This window comes from Aethalodelphis obliquidens, unplaced genomic scaffold (assembly GCF_003676395.1).
Source record: "Aethalodelphis obliquidens isolate GAN/ISIS:26980383/991018 unplaced genomic scaffold, ASM367639v1 scaffold61, whole genome shotgun sequence".
NCBI lineage: Eukaryota > Metazoa > Chordata > Mammalia > Artiodactyla > Delphinidae > Aethalodelphis > Aethalodelphis obliquidens.
In genome coordinates, this window is record NW_020838005.1 from 7,828,652 (window position 1) to 7,848,347 (window position 19,696).

The 19,696-nt window shown below is 37.3% G+C and overlaps 1 protein-coding gene across 2 annotated transcripts in view; it reads left to right on the forward strand.

Annotated features, from left to right (window-relative positions):
- Positions 1–19,696, forward strand: part of GLRA3 (glycine receptor alpha 3) — a 156,566-nt gene that overhangs the window by 21,273 nt on the left and 115,597 nt on the right. For both annotated transcript variants that reach the window (XM_027087922.1, XM_027087923.1), the window contains exon 2: positions 9,690–9,817. In XM_027087922.1, coding sequence (XP_026943723.1) covers positions 9,690–9,817 — 128 coding nt within the window. The remainder of the gene's footprint in view (positions 1–9,689; positions 9,818–19,696) is intronic.

The following is a 19,696-nucleotide window of genomic DNA, read 5'->3' on the forward strand; positions in this document are numbered from 1 at the left end:
AATGTTGGACACTCTCTGGTGTATAATATTTGACCTCTCCATCACTATATTTAGTTAATTCATTTCAAAAATACTTATCCAGTTATTTACTGTGGGTGCTCTGGATTACTTCTGGGGCTATTAAAACACATGCAACAGTCATGAGTTTTGCTTAAATATAAGATCCTATAAAGTCAGAGATAGACATTGATTGATTAATCTTATTAAAAATACAATTACATGGGCTTCCCTGATGGCGCAGTGGTTGAGAGTCTGCCTGCCGATGCAGAGGACACGGGTTTGTGCCCCGGTCCGGGAGGATCCCACATGCCGCAGAGCGGCTGGGCCCGTGAGCCATGGCCGCTGAGCCTGCGCGTCTGGAGCCTGTGCTCCGCAACGGGGAGAGGCCGCAACAGTGAGAGGCCCGTGTACCGCAAAAAAAAAATACAATTGTAACAAGTGCTGTTAATGAGATACAAATTTGATAAATATTGTAACAGGATTTTGCAGAATGAGATAGAATAGGTAAGGCTTCCTGAGGAAATGATGCTTAAACCCAGATCACAAAGATAAGTAGAATTTAATTAAATGAATAGAAGAACAATGAGTATTCCAAAGGTAATGCCTAGCAGTAGGTTGTACCAGAGGAGCTGAAGAGGATATGGTGAGATGTGGTTGGATTATGGATAAAATTATAAGGTAGGACCAACTGGAAGGATATGATATGTGGAATACAAGAGGAGTCAAGAGTTATCAAAGATTTTCCAGCTGAGAAATGTAAAGATTTTGTTACCATTAACGAAGTTTGAAAAGAATGGAAGAGAAACAAGCTTGTGTGGGAATAGCAGGAGTTTAATGTATGTTTGCTTTTATCAGAGAGCTAGGTTGCTAGCAATCTGTGATTATTTTATTCCAGTTTCAGAAATGGAGACAATTCCAAGCTATGCTTAGCTTCCTGCTAAGACTTCTGTATTTGTTTCATTCTTACTCAGCAGCTGTAATTCTTTGCGATCTCAGACCACCTCATAGGAGTTCACGCCTTTTTGTCCCCCTAAAATCCATAAAGCTTTCAAAACTTGTACACAGATTGTTAACCTCTCAGCTGGTACTCTGAAGTTTATTGCCATCCTTAAGGGAAACTCACTTCTGTAAGTTTCCTTGTCTTAGATCTTAGCCATGTGACTTTTCACTGTGTTTTTAGCTCTCTGATGCACAGTTTTTTCTTTTTAACCTTGTCTAGTGTTTTCAGTGGGAAGTTTAATTTGATTTAAAATATTGGCTTATAGGGACTTCCCTGGTGGTGTAGTGGTTAAGAATCCACCTGCCAATGCAGGTGACACGGGTTCTAGCCCTGGTCCGGGAAGATGCCACATGCCGTGGAGCAAATAAGCCCGTGCACCACAACTAATGAGCCTGCGCTCTAGAGCCCGCACGCCACAACTACTGAGTCCGCGTGCCACTATTACTGAAGCCCACGTGCCTAGAGCCCGTGCTCCGCAACAAGGGAAGCCACCGCAATGAGAAGACCACACACCACAATGAAGAGTAGCCCCTGCTTGCTGCAACAAGAGAAAGCCCACACACAGCTACGAAGACCCAATGCAGCCAAAAATTAATTAATTAAAAAAAGAGAATAAATAAGATAAAAAAATAAAAATAAAATATTGGCTTATAAATTTAATATCTGAGTAGCCTGGGAAAAAACCTCTTTACCTTAGTGTCTTCATCTGTAATACATAGGTAATAATATCTAACTAGAAAAGTTGTTATGAGAATAAAATGATATCATATATATACATGAATTCTGTGCCTGAGAGATCAGGAAGCAGCTACCATTTTTATTGTTAGGTGAATTTAAAATAACCCAAGCCTCATCAAACTGCAGAGAGAAATGAAATCGCTTTAAAATGATAATCATATTTCACTGGCACATTGCTCACAGTGGGAAGAATCAAGATCCCAGTACCCTTTTAATTTTGAGTTATTTCTCTGAGCCTCCAAGGGTATTCTAGAATAGTCCTTTTATATTCTTCCACTTTGGCCTCCTTTTAAAATAATTAATATTAAACAATCAACTTAAAGCCTGCTTCACTGCCTGTGTCATCATGGTAAACAATCTGTCCTCTTCTAAGGCAGGATGCTTTAGCGTGAAATGCTCAAAACATCACGTATTCTCAGATGTTTCAGTTTCTCTTTAGTTCTCCCATAAAGAGACTAAAGCCATAAAGAATTGGAAAGAATGTTCATCTCTCCAGTTCTGGGTTTTATTTTTCAAACTGTGGGCTTGAAATATCAATTGCTTGTGTCTGCAGCTCAGAAAGTTCCAAATAATAGTAACTGTGACAATTTTTTTTTCACTAAGTGTTGTAACCCCATAGGACTGGTTTATAAAGCTAGAGAATACATAGTCAACTGTCTTTCCCGCTTATACCCCAAACCTTCTCTGCCTCAAGAGTCTGGGCACTGATTTATTCCCCATAAGTCACTGTGCTTCTGTGCAAATCAACTCATGAAAATAGATGCACAGAGATTTGTGGCCCTCGTGCCAAGACTCATCTCAAACCCATATTACGTTTCCTAGCTACAGCTTTCATATTTTCTCTCAATTTTAAGGTGCATTTAGCGGAGTGAAATAAGTATGGACAATTATATTAAATCCATCTTTACAGCATCTCTATTTAGCAGTTATTTCTGCCCTCCAAAAGTGGATATATTTTACTTTCTTGTCTCATTAAAGAGGAAGGGAGGGGATAGAAGGGGAGGGGGAGAGACTTATCTTTTTGATGGATTTTGGTATTTGATTTTAATGCTTAAAAAATATAGGCTTCTGCCAGTCTCTCAGAAATTGAAGTCTCTGAACTTTCAAGTGACAAGTCATTATAAAAATAAGAATATATAAGATTCTTAAGTGAAAAATGTGTAAATTGATGGGAATGTGTATGAGCCCACCTAGAGTTTCCAAGAAAGTTAATAGTAAATTCAGTACTTGGCACAGCATAGAAAAGACAAGCCAAGTGTGGGAGCCAGGCAAATTTGTGCAGAGATTGTTTTGAGATTTTCATAAATAAAAGACTTCTAAAATATCCAAAGATGCTTCCTTCAAAAATACTGATCATGAGTCATTTGCTAACAACTTAGTAACTTGCTATAAATATGTTGAAAGACAAGGTTTAGATAAAAAAAAAAAATGGACTTCATAATAAAGTTTCTTATCCAAAATCCATTCTAGGGACTTCCCTGGTGGTCCAGTAGTTAAGACTTCTCCTTCCACTGCAGGGGGATGTGGGTTCGATCCCTGGTCTGGGAGCTAAGATCCCACAAGCCTCAGGGCCAAAAAACCAAAACATAAAACAGAAGCAACACTGTAACAAATTGAATAAAGACTTTAAAAATGGTCCACATCAAAAAAAAAAATCTTAAAACAAAACAAAAACCCCCAAAATCTACTCTAAATGCAACTTAGATTTCTTCTTACTGCCTCCCCCTAACCTGAGTTTTTTTTCCTTTTAAGAATTTTTTTTTTTTATACTGGAGTATAGTTGATTTACAATGTGTGTTAGTTTCAGGTGTACAGCAAAGTAATTCAGTTATGCGTATACATATATCTATTCTTTTTCAAATTATTTCCCGTTTAGGTTATTACAGAATATTGAGTAGAGTTCCCTGTGCTACACAGTAGGTCCTTGTTGGTTGTCTATCTTATATATTGTAGTGTGTGTATGTTCATCCCAAGCTCCTGATTTATCCCTCCCCCTCCCCCTTTCCCCTTTGGTAACCATAAGTTTGTTTTCTAAGTCTGTGAGTCCATTTTTGTTTTGTAAATAAGTTCATTTGTATCATTTTTTAAAGTATTCCGCATGTAAGTGATATCATATGATATTTGTCTTTCTCTGTCTGACTTACTTCATTTAGTGTGATAATCTCCAGGTCCACCAATGTTACTGCAAATGGCATTATTTCATTATTTTTAATGACTGAGTAATATTCCATTGTATATACGTGCCACATCTTTATCCATTCATCTGTCGATGGGTTCCTTCCTTGTCTTGGCTGTTGTAAACAGTGCTGCAATGAACATTGGGGTGCATGTATCCTTTCGAACCATGTTTTTGTCTGGATATATGCTCAGGAGTGGGATTGCTGCATCATATGGTAGCTCCCCCCACCCTGAGTTTTAACAACTTAAGAAAAATGTTTTTGAATATGTAAGTATAGATGATATTGACTATTTAAAGATTAGAGTAAGATCTCAGATTGGTCACACAGAGCCTCATACTGTGTATGTATGTATTTATTACTATAAGCTCTCTTAAATGATTACAGTTGTCTGAAGACAGTCTACCATTTCTCCTACGGTGCTAGTCTCCATGGTGCTAGATATTACTGTAATAGGAAGAAAGTTCTAGGAGAAATATACCAGAGCAAGAGTTGTAGGTGATTAGAAGTCTCCCCATATGCACAGACTCCACCATTTTCAGAAGCGAAGGGATAGCCTGTGTAGAAATGCTTTTTAGCCAAATACCCAATGTAATTTTGCCAACAGTAATTCCTTTTGAGTCAAAACTGTGAATCTTTAGAAATAAAATCAATTGTCCATAAGTCACTGAATGGCTCTCGTGTCACTGAAAGAAATATAACTAGTAAAGAAATCTGGACTATTTCTCTGCTCAGAATTTTCTCATTTATTAATAGGTATTATCATGCAGAGCTTGGTTATGAATCCCTGTTATAAAACATGAAGGTTTTGCTCGAAGTGGCAGGAACAAAGGAGCCAGCCTATCATTCTCCTCACTATAATCTCACTTCCCAGCTTCTGTGCTCTGATCCTTCCCAAGGATTCTCTGTAGAACCCAGATGGGCCCAGACAGAGTAATCTACTGAACTGTGAACACTACAGATTCAAGTTTGTGTTCTACATACTTACCATTCCTAACAGAGTGCTTTGCACCTAACAAATTGTATGAGAACTCAGAATTCATTGTTTCAACATTTAACAGATATTTAAATACATTTTGGCATGAGAAGGTATATCTTTACAATTTTATTGTTATAAGTTGCTTTAATTGTATTGTTAGTAAACCTCTCAGCTTATACAAGTCTTTAAAAAGTTTATGTATTATAATTTTAAAATAATTTATCATCTCTTACCTACCTTCACTCCATCTCAGTCCAATGTGTATTTCATGTATTCTTCTCAAAGCTCATTAATCAAATTATATTAGGGATTTTATTAATTTTTAAGTATAACATCAAAAGAATGTCTCTTAATAGAATATTTACTGGTATTTAGTCAATTACAAGTGGTGACTATTTGTTATGGGGAAACCCAGAAGGTAAACTCTGTATCTTTTCTTTTAAAAGCAAATCTTTACATTACTTATGAGAAAAGATTTTTTTTAGAGTCTTACAAAATAGTATTATGAGAGTTAGCTGTTACCACAGGAGTGACTACAATTATCCAGAGAGAAAGATGGATGGAGCTGCGAGGAGTGTGGCTCTTTAAAACACAAATACAATAAAAACAAATATAAAAAGAAATCTAGGAACACACTGTCAGATCAGTGATAACAAAATTAGTGGAATACCGACCTCTGTAAATTCCCTTCTTCGTAAAAGCAGTGAGAAAACTGTCAAAAAAAGTGACAACTTGTTCAGAACTCTGGTAATTAATCAGAGATGTGCAGTAATCCACGAATTAGTTTAATCAAGAAAAACATCTGAATCTTGGTAATAACAGTGGGATTTCTGGTGTTATAACTTGCCCTATTCCCATCTCCCTGTCTCGAGCTCCACGGTAGCATTGTAAGCCAATAGCCTTCAATAACAGTAAAAATAGCAGCCTGGCAGCTACCAGAGGGGACAGAATGGAGTTTGAATTCCTTTAAAACCATATTCTTGGAAAATTGTCATTATTTAACCTGTCTGGAGGTTTTCTGGGATACCCCACTCACAAGACTTTTATTTGACCTAACTTGGAGCTTACCCTTTCCTGGAGATGTTTGTCAAATTTTTAACGTCATGAGTACCTGAGGCAGTAGAGAACAGTGGGTGCAGACTAACCATGAATCTTAAAAGAAAAAGCAGCAGGGCTTCCCTGGTGGCGCAGTGGTTGAGAGTCCGCCTGCCGATGCAGGGGACACGGGTTCGTGCCCCGGTCCAGGAAGATCCCACATGCCGCGGAGCGGCTGGGCCTGAGAGCCATGGCTCCTGAGCCTGTGCGTCCGGAGCCTGTGCTCCGTAGCAGGAGAGGCCGCAACAGAGAGAGGCCCGCGTACTGCAAAAAAAAAAAAAAAAGAAAAAGAAAAAGCAGCAGAATGATATGTTCATAGGGGTTTAGAAAAGCTCCACATATTCTTGGGCATCTAGAAGTCCACACGTTATGTACAAGGCTGTGAGCATTCCGTATGGTGGGCTGAACTGCATCCTTCCAAAATTTCACATGTTTAAGTTCTAACTCCCAATATCTCAGAACATGACTTTATTTGTAGATAATTAAGGTATAATGGAGTCAAATTGGTGGACCCTAATCTGATATGACTGGTGTCCTTCTAGGAAGAGATTAAGACATAGACACACAAAGAGGAAGGACCATGTGAAGACACAGAGAGAAGACGGCCACCTACAAGCAAGGATGGAGGCCCTCAGAGGAAACTAGCCCTGCCAACAACTTGGATTCCTAGCCTCCAGAATTGTGAGAAAATTAATTTCTGTTGTTTAAACCACCCAGTCAGTGGTAATTTGTTAAGAGAGTCCTGGCAAATGAATACACCCAGGGCTGTATGCATGCTCAGGAAGAACCCAGAGAGACCCTGAATTCTCAACTCTGGAGGCCTTTGGGCCCTGTGTAAATAGGAGGTAAAGGCTAAGGCAGATTTGTCAACTGCCTGACTCAAAGTTGAAGCAAAACCCCATGAACTCAGGACCCCCAGCAAATACTATGAGATTTATTGGTCCTGGGAATTTTAAAAAATCCCTGTCCAATTATTAGCTGATCTCTAAGCTAAGTGAAAAGATATCGCATAGTCATATACGATAAATAATATAGACTTTACAGAATTTGTTCAGAAAAGTCAATTACTAGGCAAAGACCGTAAATCAGCTATTTTAAAAACATTCAAAGAGCTAAAAGAAACCATGTCCAAAGAACTGGAGAGAAAGTATGACAATAATGTCTCACCAAATACAAAATACCAACAGAGAGATAGAGATTACAGAAAGAACAGCAGAGAAATTTTGGATTTGAACGGTACAGTAACTAAAATGAAAAATTCACAGGAAGGCTTCTTGTAGTTTCCTCTGACTGCTGTAACAATTTACTACAAACTGGGTGGCATAAAACTGCAGAAATTTATTTTCTCAGAGTTCTGGATGCCAGAAGTCTGAAATCAGTTCACTGGGCCCAAAACAAGATGTGAGGAGGACCATGCTCCCTCAGAGGTTCTAGGGGAGACTCAGTCCCTTCCTATTCCAGCCTCTGTTGACCGCCGGCATTCTTGGCTACGGCCACATCACTCTAATCTCTGCTTCTCGGCCACACTGCCTTCCCTCTTCTGCCTGCCATCAAATATACCTCTGCATCTCTCTTCTAAGGATACATGTCACTGCATATAGGGCTGACATGGATGACCTATGATAATCTCCCCCATTCAGTGCAAAATGTGAGGGAATGCCAATTCAGCATATATAGTTAACTATAATTTTTTTAAAAAAGTAGAGAGACACAGTATTACTGGTTCAGAGCCAGGTAAGTTGGTTTATTTGTTCGTGAAAGAATGTACTATTTTCTGACAACTGAAAGGAAGGGTTTTGCAAAGGAAATACAGGGAATAGTTTAGAAGCAGTAATATGTAGCTAGGAGAGCTCTGACAATGCCTTCTTCTGCCTGCTGTTCTTGGGCCATGGAAAGTGGACAAATGCTACTTAAGAGGGCAGGTAAAAGTTACTTAAAACCAGATGGTAGAAGAAAGTTCTGGAGTTACTGAGAGGAGAGGAGTGTTGTTTTTCCTTTCATGATGATGATGATGATGACATTAGAATAAACTTTCCAGGGATCAGCATGGCAAGGAGTTCAACTGACCAGTAATAATCAGAGATAAAGGCTTACAAAGTAATATGGAACCAGAAGAATAGGGAGAGAAGAAGCTTCTGTTTAGAGAGAAAGAAAGAAAGACAGAATCAAAGTTATTGAGAAGATAAGTGATTCAGAATGTCCAGAACTAGATATATCCTCTAGAACAGGGCAGGAGTTAATAGGTGCTGTTAACTGTGATACTATACTTTCAGAAATATTGTTCTCACATTACCATTGATATTGGATTTTACCGTTGTGATTATGAATTACTGAATATATGTGTGTGGTAGACGATTTAATGGTGATGGCTCTAAGGTTTATTTTCCCTTCTTATTAAACATTCTGGCAGGAGGAATTTAATAACTTGATACTGCTGAGAGTGACCACAAAGGTTCAGGGTTTGGCGATGCTCTAAGTTGAGTGACAGAGCTGGGAGGACGTGATGACTGACAATCGCCAGGAAGTAACATCAGGTTGAATATAAATATTTCAAACAGATGTGTGTTCAGAAAGCCTGCTTCACTTTTCTGAGCAAACTCTGTGGATAAAAAGAATCATTTGATATTAGCAAGTAGGCCTAGACCTTCTGGGACCAACCTAGGTAAATGAGGAGCTGGTCGGGGGTTCAGTGATTTGTGGGCTTCTAGGATGAGCAGCTGCAGAAAAAGGAAAATGTTTGAATGAAAAAAATACAATAACCCTTTAACTTTCCTGGACACAGGTTCTCATTGCATAATAGCCGACTGCACAGACCACATTTATGGTAATTTCTCAAACTCCATGCACAAATTTTAGGTCTGAACAAAATGTACTGCGTATGAATGACACCAAGTGAAAGCAGAATGAATTGAACTGAGTATGTTACTAATATAGGAAGCACTCACTCTAATTGAAGAAAAGAACATTGCTGTTTAATCTATAGGACCGAAGTTTTATTACTGTTGAGAACAATTCTTATAACTTGAAAGGTGATGTTCTTTTCCTCTATAAAAGCAATAAGAATTGTATTTCACAGCTGAACTTTCATATTTTCTTATGTCTGAACAACTTAGGATAATTTTAGCTAAAAATTGCAATCAGAAATCAAATTTGGATAAATACAAATTTTGGAAGCCTAATAATTTGGAGTGGCTTTGTTTCCAGACTTAACTCAAATATTGTCACTACTGAATACATGTGAAAAATTATAAATTCTGACTGTAAATCTATAAATACCTATCTGTTACTATGATAATATTCACTATACAGTATATAAACCTTTTTTTGTTGTTTTATTGTTTTCAAACTGTATTTTTTTTTGTGTGTGTGGTACACGGGCCTCTCACTGTTGTGGCCTCTCCCGTTGCGGAGCACAGGCTCCGGACGCGCAGGCTTAGTGGCCATGGCTCACGGGCCCAGCCGCTCTGCGGCATGTGGGATCTTCCCGGACCGGGGCACGAACCCGTGTCCCCTGCATTGGCAGGCGGACTCTCAACCACTGTGCCACCAGGGAAGCCCCAAACTGTATTTTTTTGTTTTATTGAACATAAAGTTGTTTTTTTTTTTTTTGCTTAGCATTTTTATTTTCTATTTCTAGGTAACAACTGTTAGGAAGACTTTTTCTTTGGGTAAAATCTGTATTATTTTTTCTCATTTGCAGCTTGGTTGCAACAAAGGAAACAGATAGTGCAAGGTCTCGAAGTGCCCCAATGTCACCTTCTGACTTTCTGGATAAATTAATGGGAAGGACATCGGGGTATGATGCAAGAATCAGACCCAATTTTAAAGGTAATTGTTTTACTTACTACAATATATGACATGTGTTTTATTTTTTATTATGTTTTAACATCTTTATTGGAGTATGATTGCTTTACAGTAGTGTGCTAGTTTCTGCCCTGTAACAGAGTTAATCAGCTATACATATACATATATCCCCATATCTCCTCCCTCTTGCATCTCCCTCCCTCCCACCCTCCCTATCCCACCCCTCTAGGTGGTCATAAAGCACCGAGCTGATCTCCCTGTGCTATGCGGCTGCTTCCCACTAGCTATCTGTTTTACATTTGGTAGTGTATATAAGTTCATGCCACTCTCTCACTTCACCCCAGCTTACCTTTCCCCCTCCCCATGTCCTCAAGTCCATTCTCTACATCTGCATCTTTATTCCTGTCCTGCCCCTAGGTTTGTCAGAACCTTTTTATTTTTTTAGATTCCATATATATGTGTTAGCATATGGTATTTGCTTTTCTCTTTCTGACTTACTTTACTCTGTATGACAGATGATTAAACAAGATAAATTTTCAAATTGATTTCCCCCCAAATTCTAAAGCTTATTTCCAATAATCCTCCAAGCACTATATTGGTCAAAGATATGTCTTGAAAGAAGAAATATATTCTCATATTAATAGCTCTCACAATTAGTCTTCTTTGGACCATACAACATTACATTAGTTTGTGTACAATCTCATGATTTGATATGTTTATACATTATGAGATGATGATCGCAATGAGTTTAGGTACCATCTGTCACCATACAAAGTTGTTACAACATTGTTGACTATATTCCCTATGCTGTACATTACAGCACCATTGACTTATTTATTTTACAGCTGGAAGTTCATAACTTTTAATCTCCTTCACCTATTTCGATCATCACCCTACCACCTTCCCCTCTATTCCCTTGTCTATTTTCTTTCTCTTTTAAAAAATGTGCCTACTGAATCAAATGAACTAATTTAAAGTGGGTATTATATATGCTTTCCCTTCCAACTTGTCAAAAGCCAGGAATTAATACTGTGAGACTTTAGGGGCATGTCTATCAATAATGTGATATTCCACTAGTCTAAGTTTTTTTGAAAAAAATAAAGGAGCAAAATTAACTATATATTTTTTAAAAAAGAATAGGAACAGAAATTTGCCAAACAGATGTGACAATATGTTACAATAACTTAAATGATTTAGTATTCACTTCTTCATGGATTAAAAAAATATTATTATTATTTTTTTTTTTTTTTTGCTGTGCTGCGCAGCATGCAGGGCCTTAGTTCCCCGACCAGGGATGGAACCCATGTCCCTGCAGTGGAAGCACGGAGTCCTGACCACTGGACATGGATTAAAATCTTAATGAAAAAAAAAAAAAACCTAGAAAATACCTAGATAACTGATCAGACAATAGGAAAATGTTTTTAAAATATAAAATTATTGAGAAAAATCTGTATGTTTGACCTTTCAGGAATTTATAAATTTCATACGAGGAAAAAAAAAATCTTAGTAGAGACATTCGCAGACAATTTGCAGAAGATAAATTAGAATATTCAACCTAATTAACAATCAATGAAGTGCAAATTATAATAATGTGACAGCATTTTCGCCTTTCAAATTATCAACATTTAACAATAATATTATTGATAATTATTTCAGTCTCAAACACATTATTATAAAATTTATTTCTGGAATACTGATTTTAAATTTGTGATTGTTTTCACAAGTACATTTACATTAAAACAAAATTTACCTTCCAGGCCATAGAAAAGAACAATTATTAAAAAACTATAAAATGACTTTATTAAAATGTAACTTTGGGGCTTCCCTGGTGGTGCAGTGGTTGAGAGTCCGCCTGCCGATGCAGGGGACACGGGTTCGTGCCTCGGTCCGGGAAGATCCCACATGCCGCAGAGCGGCTGGGCCCGTGAGCCATGGCCGCTGAGCCTGCGCGTCTGGAGCCTGTGCTCCGCAACGGGAGAGGCCACAACAGTGAGAGGCCCGCATACCGCAAAAAAAAAAAAAAAAAAAAAAGTAACTTTGTATTTGCTCTTTTATATACTGCTAAGTTTGAAAAACTCTAGATGTAGACATTTTTCTTTAAACAAAATTATGATACTTATTTGTACTATTTTGTATCATTTCTCTAACATAAGTACACTTTTTAAAAATCCTATTTGTTTGAGAGAAAACACTGCAGTACCAGGCATAAGCCACACAAACTGCAGGACGGTTGTGTTGCACATTGCCAGGCGGGTGTTATTTTGTATGTTTATCTGTTTGTTGTTTTATGATAATAGTAAAAATCGTGTACCTGAATTGGGTAAAAATTAAATTGTCCAAAAATATTAGTGATGAATAGCCTCAACAGACCTTCGGCACAATTCTACTTCTTTGAGGCAAACACTGCAAAAGGAAAATTGGTCACTTCCAGTGAGCATCTGTTTAATCTCTTTGATGGCTTTCCAGGCCTTTTACAAAGAAGGTGCTATGAAAGTTCTTTGCACTAACTAGACTGCTAATTGGACGCCTCCATTCTTGCATTCTACCTCTTCTGTTTTTCTTTTCTGCCCAATAGTTTCTCTTTTTTTCCTGCAGGAATAATTATGTTTATTCATCTTGTTCACTCTCTTGAAGCCATTAGTTTTCTTGCATGTGATGGAAATGCTTTGTCATTGAGGAAGGGCTGAGTTGATTTGCCCAGGTGCTGATACATGTTTTGTCTGCTGTGTATGGAGAGAGATAGTTTTCTGCTGTTTCTCTCTCTGGGAAAGGAAATCTGACAGAGATGATACTGCCCTGGGCACAGCTTTGCTTTAGGTGAGTGTTGAGTGGCGAGGCTTTGGTCTGGGGTTCTCCAAATGCCAGAATAGCGATGACTTTCGTTTTGAGGTACTGGCAGGAACCCTGTTTTCCCCAGTTACTTTTTTTTTTTTTTTTGCAAAGAGAAGTTGAATAAATTCTGGGAATCTAATGTATAGCCTTGAGATTATAGTTAACAGTACTCTATTATAGACTTAAAAGTTCTCACCACAAAAAAGAAACAGTAATTATGTGATGATGGAGGTGTTAGCTAATGCTAAAGTCATCATCTTATTGCAGTGTCAAATCAACACGTTGTACATCTTGAACTTACACAATGTTGTATGCCTTTTATATCTCAATAAAGCTGGAAAAAGAAAACATTTAAAAAGTCAGCATTGCTTACAGAATCATATTATTTCCAATCACCTTAATAAGCTATGTTTGCAAAAGGAAAAAAAAAGTTATGTGCATCCTTCAAACCCATGGAAATTCCAGGCCATCCCGGCTCTAGGGGACTATGAATAAGGGAGCAGGGAGCTTCCTGAGACAGGCGTCTATGGCCTCCCCTGCTGCCCAACCTAACTACCCACCTCCTTTCCTGTGGATGATGACCCTGAACTTTGTGCCTCTTAGCACTTAGCTTCCTTCTCCATGCAGTTCTAATCATCATTTATTTTAGACTTTTCTCTGTTTTGTCTGTCAACCATTTTCTTCTGCCTTCTATATTTTATGTGATTAAACCAATTCTGACTTCCCTCTCATTCTCTTTGGTGTGATATATCTAGTCTCATTTTTATTCAATAATATCATTTTTATGCATTTGGAGAGAAGAAAACTATGCTCGATCCTCCATCCTGAAATAGAAGTTTCCAGGAATCATTGGAAACTGGAAACCAGTTTAACAGACAAAAAGCAATTGCATAGAAAATAAAAGTACATCCATAGACAATAAAATATTATTTCACTAGACTATCTTACCAGCTTTTTCTAGATTTTGTTTCTTTCCTTTGACTCTATTGTTTAGGCCCTCAGTTGGTCTTTGATAACCTTAAAACTAATTTGGATTCAGGCAGAAAGTACTCTGTCAGCAATCACCTGTTTGTGTATTCCTCCTATATATTTATTGTATTTTCGTTAGGTTTTTTCATTCTGTCTCCAATGACCATTCTCTTTATCTAGAAATAACATTGTTCGCCTTCACTATGTCTCTGTGGTTTCTGTCTTTTCATCTGTAATATTTCTCTATATTAATCCTTTTCTCCCACATCACAAGTGCAATTTTCATACAGTCTCTTCTGCTATAACTCATTCTATCCCCAGAATGGAATGTGTACCTATTACTCATTTCTGCACATATTTTTTTTCAGGGAAAGTGTTAGCATCTTCTTTATCCATTTTAATTATTCCTATCCATCCAGACACAATGCTTCTTGAATAAAATTCACAGTTATTTTTTGAAAAAACTGTATTTTCTATTTTCATGTAATACAAGGTCATTTTAACAAGAAAAATCTCTTAAAAATAAGCCTTTCTCGAAATTGAGTTATTTGTAGTGAGGTGGATGGACCTAGAGTCTGTCATACAGAGTGAAGTAAGTCAGAAAGAGGAAAACAAATGCCATATGCTAACACATATATATGGAATCAAAAAAAAAAAATGGTCATGAAGAACCTAGGGGCAAGATGGGAATAAAGATGCAGACCTACTGGAGAACAGACTTGAGGATATGGGGAGGGGGAAGGGTAAGCTGGGACAAAGTGAGAGAGTGGCATGGACATACATACACTACCAAAAATAAAATAGATAGCTAGTGGGAAGCAGCCGCATAGCACAGGGAGATCAACTCGGTGCTTTGTGACCACCTAGAGGGGTAGGAGAGGGAGGGGGGGGGGGAGGGAGGGAGACTCAAGAGGGAAGGGATATGGGAACATATGTATATGTATAGCTGATTCACTTTGTTATAAAGCAGAAACTAACACACCATTGTAAAGCAATTATACTCCAATAAAGATGTAAAACAAAAAGTTGAAAACTTCAAAAAAAAATAAGTCTTTCTAAAACTGTAGATGAACACCTGAAATGTTCACAGATTTAAATTCTGCACCCTATATTTTTAGATTTTGTTTCTTTTTTTCTTTTTTTTTTCAACATCTTTACTGGAGTATAATTGCTTTACAATGTTGTGTTAGTTTCTGCTGTATAACAAAGTGAATCAGCTATATGCATATATATATATCCCCATATCCACTCTCTCTTGCATCTCCCTCCCCCCCCCCACCCTATCCCATCCCTCTAGGTGGTCACAAAGCACCGAGCTGATCTCCCTGTGCTATGCAGCTGCTTCCCACTAGCTATCTGTTTTACATTTGGTAGTGTATATATGTCCATGCCACTCTCTCACTTCATCCCAGCTTACCCTTCCCCCTCCCCGTGTCCTCAAGTCCATTCTCTATGTCTGCATCTTTATTCCTGTCCTGCCCTTAGGTTCATTAGAACCATTTTTTTTTTTTACATTCCATATATGTGTGTTAGTATATGGCATTTGTTTTTCTCTTTCTGACTTACTTCACTCTGTATGACAGACTCTAAGTCCATCCACTTCACTACAAATAACTCAGTTTCACTTCTTTTTATGGATGAATAATATTCCATTTTATATATGTGCCACATCTCCTTTATCCATTCATCTGTCGATGGACACTTAGGTTGCTTCCATGTCCTGGCTATTGAAAATAGTTCTGCAATGAACATTGTGGTATATGACTCTTTTTGAATTATGGTTTTCTCAGGGTATATGCCCAATAGTGGGACTGCTGGGTCATATGGTAGTTCTATTTTTAGTTTTTTAAGTAACCTCCATACTGTTCTCCATAGTGGCTATATCAATTTACATTCCCACCAACAGTGCAAGAGGGTTCCCTTTTCTTCAGACTGGTGTGAGGTGGTACCTTATTGTAGTTTTGATTTGCATTACTCTAATGATTAGTAATGTTGACCATCCTTTCATGTGTTTGTTGGCCATCTGTATATCTTCTTTGGAGAAATGTCTGTTTAGGTCTTTTGCCCATTTTTGGATTGGGTTGTTTGTTTTTTTGATATTGACCTGCATGAATTGCATGTAAATTTTGGAGATGAATCCTTTGTCAATTGCTTCATTGGCAAATATTTTCCCCCAGTCTGAGGGTTGTCTTTTCTTCTTGTTTATGGTTTCCTTTGCTGTGCAAAAGCTTTTAGGCTTCATTAGGTCCCATGTGTTTATTTTTGTTTTTATTTCCATTTCTCTAGGAGGTGGGTCAAAAAAAGATCTTGCTGTGATTTATGTCATAGAGTGTTCTGCCTATGTTTTCCTCTAAGAGTTTGATAGTGTCTGGCCTTACATTTAGGTCTTTAATCCATTTTGAGTTTATTTTTGTGTATGGTGTTAGGAAGTGTTCTAATTTCATAGTTTTACATATAGCTGTCCAGTTTTTCACACCAATTATTGAAGAGGCTGTCTTTTCTCCATTGTATATTCTTACCTCCTTTATCAAAGATAAGGTGACCATATGTGCTTGGGTTGCTCTCTGGGCTTTCTATCCTGTTCCATTGATCTATATTTCTGTTTTTGTGCCAGTACCATACTGTCTTGATTACTGTAGCTTTGTAGTATAGTCTGAAGTCCGGGAGCCTAATTCCTCCAGCTCCGTTTTTCTTTCTCAAGATTGCTTTGGCTCTTCGGGGTCTTTTGGGTTTCCAACAAATTGTAAAATCTTTTGTTCCAGTTCTGTGAAAAATGCCATTGGTAGTTTGATATGGATTGCACTGAATCTGTAGATTGCTTTAGGTAGTATAGTCATTTTCACAATTTTGATTCATCCAATCCAAGAACATGGTATATCTTTTCATCTGTTTCTATCATCGTTAATTTCTTTCATCAGTGTCTTATAGTTTTCTGCATACAGGATTTTTGTCTCCTTAGGTAGGTTTATTCCTGGGTATTTTATACTTTCTGTTGCAATGGTAAATGAGAGTGTTTCCTTAATTTCTATTTCAGATATTTCATCATTAGTGTATAGGAATGCAAGAATTTTGTGTGCATTAATTTTGTATCCTGCTACTCGACCAAATTCATTGATGAACTCTAGTAGTTTTCTGGTAGCATGTTTAGGATTCTCTATGTATAGTATCATGTCATCTGCAAACAGTGACAGTTTTACTTCTTTTCTGATTTGGATTCCTTTTTCTTCTCTGATTGCTGTGGCTAAAACTTCCAAAACTATGTTGAATAATAGTGGTGAGAGTGGGCAACCTTGTCTTGTTCCTGATCTCAGAGGAAATGGTTTCAGTTTTTCACCATTGAGAATTATGTTGGCTGTGGGTTTGTCATATATGACCTTTATTATGTTGAGGTAGGTTCCCTCTGTGCCTACTTTCTGGAGATTTTTTATAATGTATGTTGAATTTTGTCAAAAGATTTTTCTGCATCTATTGAGATGATCATTATGGTTTTTCTCCTTCAGTTGGTTAATATGGTGTTTCACATGATTGATTTGTGTATATTGAAGAATCCTTGCATTACTGGGATAAACCCACTTGATCATGGTGTATGATCCTTTTAATGTGCTGTTGGATTCTATTTTCTAGTATTTTGTTGAGTATTTTTGCATCTCTTTCATCAGTGATATTGGCCTTGTTTTCTTTCTTTGTGACATCTTTGTCTGGTTTTGGTATCAGGGTGATGGTGGCCTCGTAGAATGAGTTTGGGAGTGTTCTTCCCTCTGTTATATTTTGGAAGACTTTGAGAAAGGTAAGTGTTAGCTCTTCTCTAAATGTTTGATAGAATTCACCAGTGAAGCCATCTGGTGCTGGGCTTTTGTTTGCTGGAAGATTTTTAATCACAGTTTCAATTTCAGTGCTTGTGATTGGTCTGTGTATATTTTGTATTTCATCCTGGTTCAGTCTCAGAAGGTTGTGCTTTTCTATGAATTTGTCCATTTCTTCCAGGTTGTCCATTTTATTGGCATAGAGTTGCTTGTAGTATTCTCTCATGATCCTTTCTATTTCTGCAATGTCAGTTGTCACTTCTCCTTTTTCATTTCTAATTCTGTGGATTTGAGTCTTCTCCCTTTTTTTCTTGATGAGTCTGGCTAAGGGTTTATCAATTTTGTTTATCTTCTCAAGAACCAGCTTTTAGTTTTATTGATCTTTGCTATTGTTTCCTTCATTTTTCATTTATTTCTGATCTGATCTTTATGATTTCTTTCCATCTGCTAACTTTGGGGTTTCTTTGTTCTTCTTTCTCTGATTGCTTTAGGTGTAAAGTTAGGTTGTTTATTTGAGATGTTTCTTGTTTCTTGAGGTAGGATTTTATTGCTACAAGCTACCCTCTTAGAACTGCTTTTGCTGCATCCTATAGGTTTTGGGTCATCATGTTTTCATTGTCATTTGTTTCTAGGTATTTTTTGATTTCCTCTTTGGTTTCTTCAGTGATCTCTTGGTTATTTAAGAGTGTATTGTTTAGCCTCCATGTGTTTCTATTTTTTACAGTTTTTTTCCTGTAATTGATATCTTGTCTCATAGTGTTGTGGTCAGAAAAGGTACTTGATACGATTTCAGTTTTCTTAAATTTAGCAAGGCTTGATTTGTGACCCAAGATATAGTCTGTCCTGGAGAATTATTTCATGTGCACTTGAGAAGAAATTGTATTCTGTTGTTTTTGGATGGAATGTCCTATAAACATCAATTAAGTCCATCTTGTTTAATGTATCATTTAAAGCTTGTGTTTCCTTATTTATTTTCATTTTGGATGATCTGTCCATTGGTGAAAGTGGGGTGTTAAAGTCCCCTACTATGATTGTGTTATTGTTGATTTCCCCTTTTATGGCTGTTAGCATTTGCTTTATGTATTGAAGTGCTTCTATGTTGGGTGCATATATATTTACAATTGTTATATCTTCTTCTTGGATTGATCCCTTGATCATTATGTAGTGTCCTTCTTTGTCTCTTGTAATAGTCTTTATTTTAAAGTCTATTGTGTCTGATATGAGAATTGCTACTGCAGCTTTCTTTTGATTTCCATTTGCATGGAATATCTTTTTCCATTCCCTCACTTTCAGTCTGTATGTGTCCCTAAGTCTGAAGTGGGTCTCTTGTAGACAGCATATGTACCAGTCTTGTGTTTGTATCCATTCAGCCAGTCTACGTCTTTTGGTTGGAGCATAATCCATTTACATTTAAGGTAGTTATCAATAGGTATGTTCCTATTACCATTTTCTTAATGGTTTTGGGTTTGTTATTGTAGGTCTTTTCCTTCTCTTGTTTCCTGCCTAGAGAAGTTCCTTTAGCATTTGTTGTAAAGCTGGTTTGGTGATTCTGAATTCTCTTAACTCCTGCTTGTCTGTAAAGGTTTTAATTTCTCCATCGAATATGAATGAGATCCTTGCTGGGCAGAATAATCTTGGTTGTAGCCTTTTCCCTTTTATCACTTTAAATGTGTCCTGCCACTCCCTTCTGGCTTGCAGAGTTTCTGCTGAAAGATCAGCTGTTAACCTCATGGGGATTCCCTTGTATGTTATTTGTTGCTTTTCCCTTGCTGCTTTTAATATTTTTTCTTTCTATTTAATTTTTGATAGTTTGATTAATATGTGTCTTGGGATGTTTCTTCTTGGATTTATCCGTATGGGACTCTCTGTGCTTCCTGGACTCGACTGACTCTTTCCTTTCCCATGTTAGGGAAGTGTTCAACTATAATCTCTTCAGATATTTTCTCAGTACCTTTATTTTTCTCCTCTTCTTCCGGGACCCCTATAATTCGAATGTTGGTGTGTTTAATGTTGTCCCAGAGGTCTCTGAGACTGTCCTCAATTCTTTTCATTCTTTTTTCTTTATTCTGCTCCCTGGCAGTTATTTCCACCATTTTATCTTCCAGCTCACTTATCTGTTCTTCTGCCTCAGTTATTCTGCTATTGATTCCTTCTAGAGTATTTTTAACTTCAGTTATTGTGTTGTTCATCACTGTTTGTTTGCACTTTACTTCTTTTAGATCCTTGTTAAACGTTTCTTGTACTTTCTCTATTCTGTTTCTGAGATTTTGGATTATCTTTACTATCATTACTCTGAATT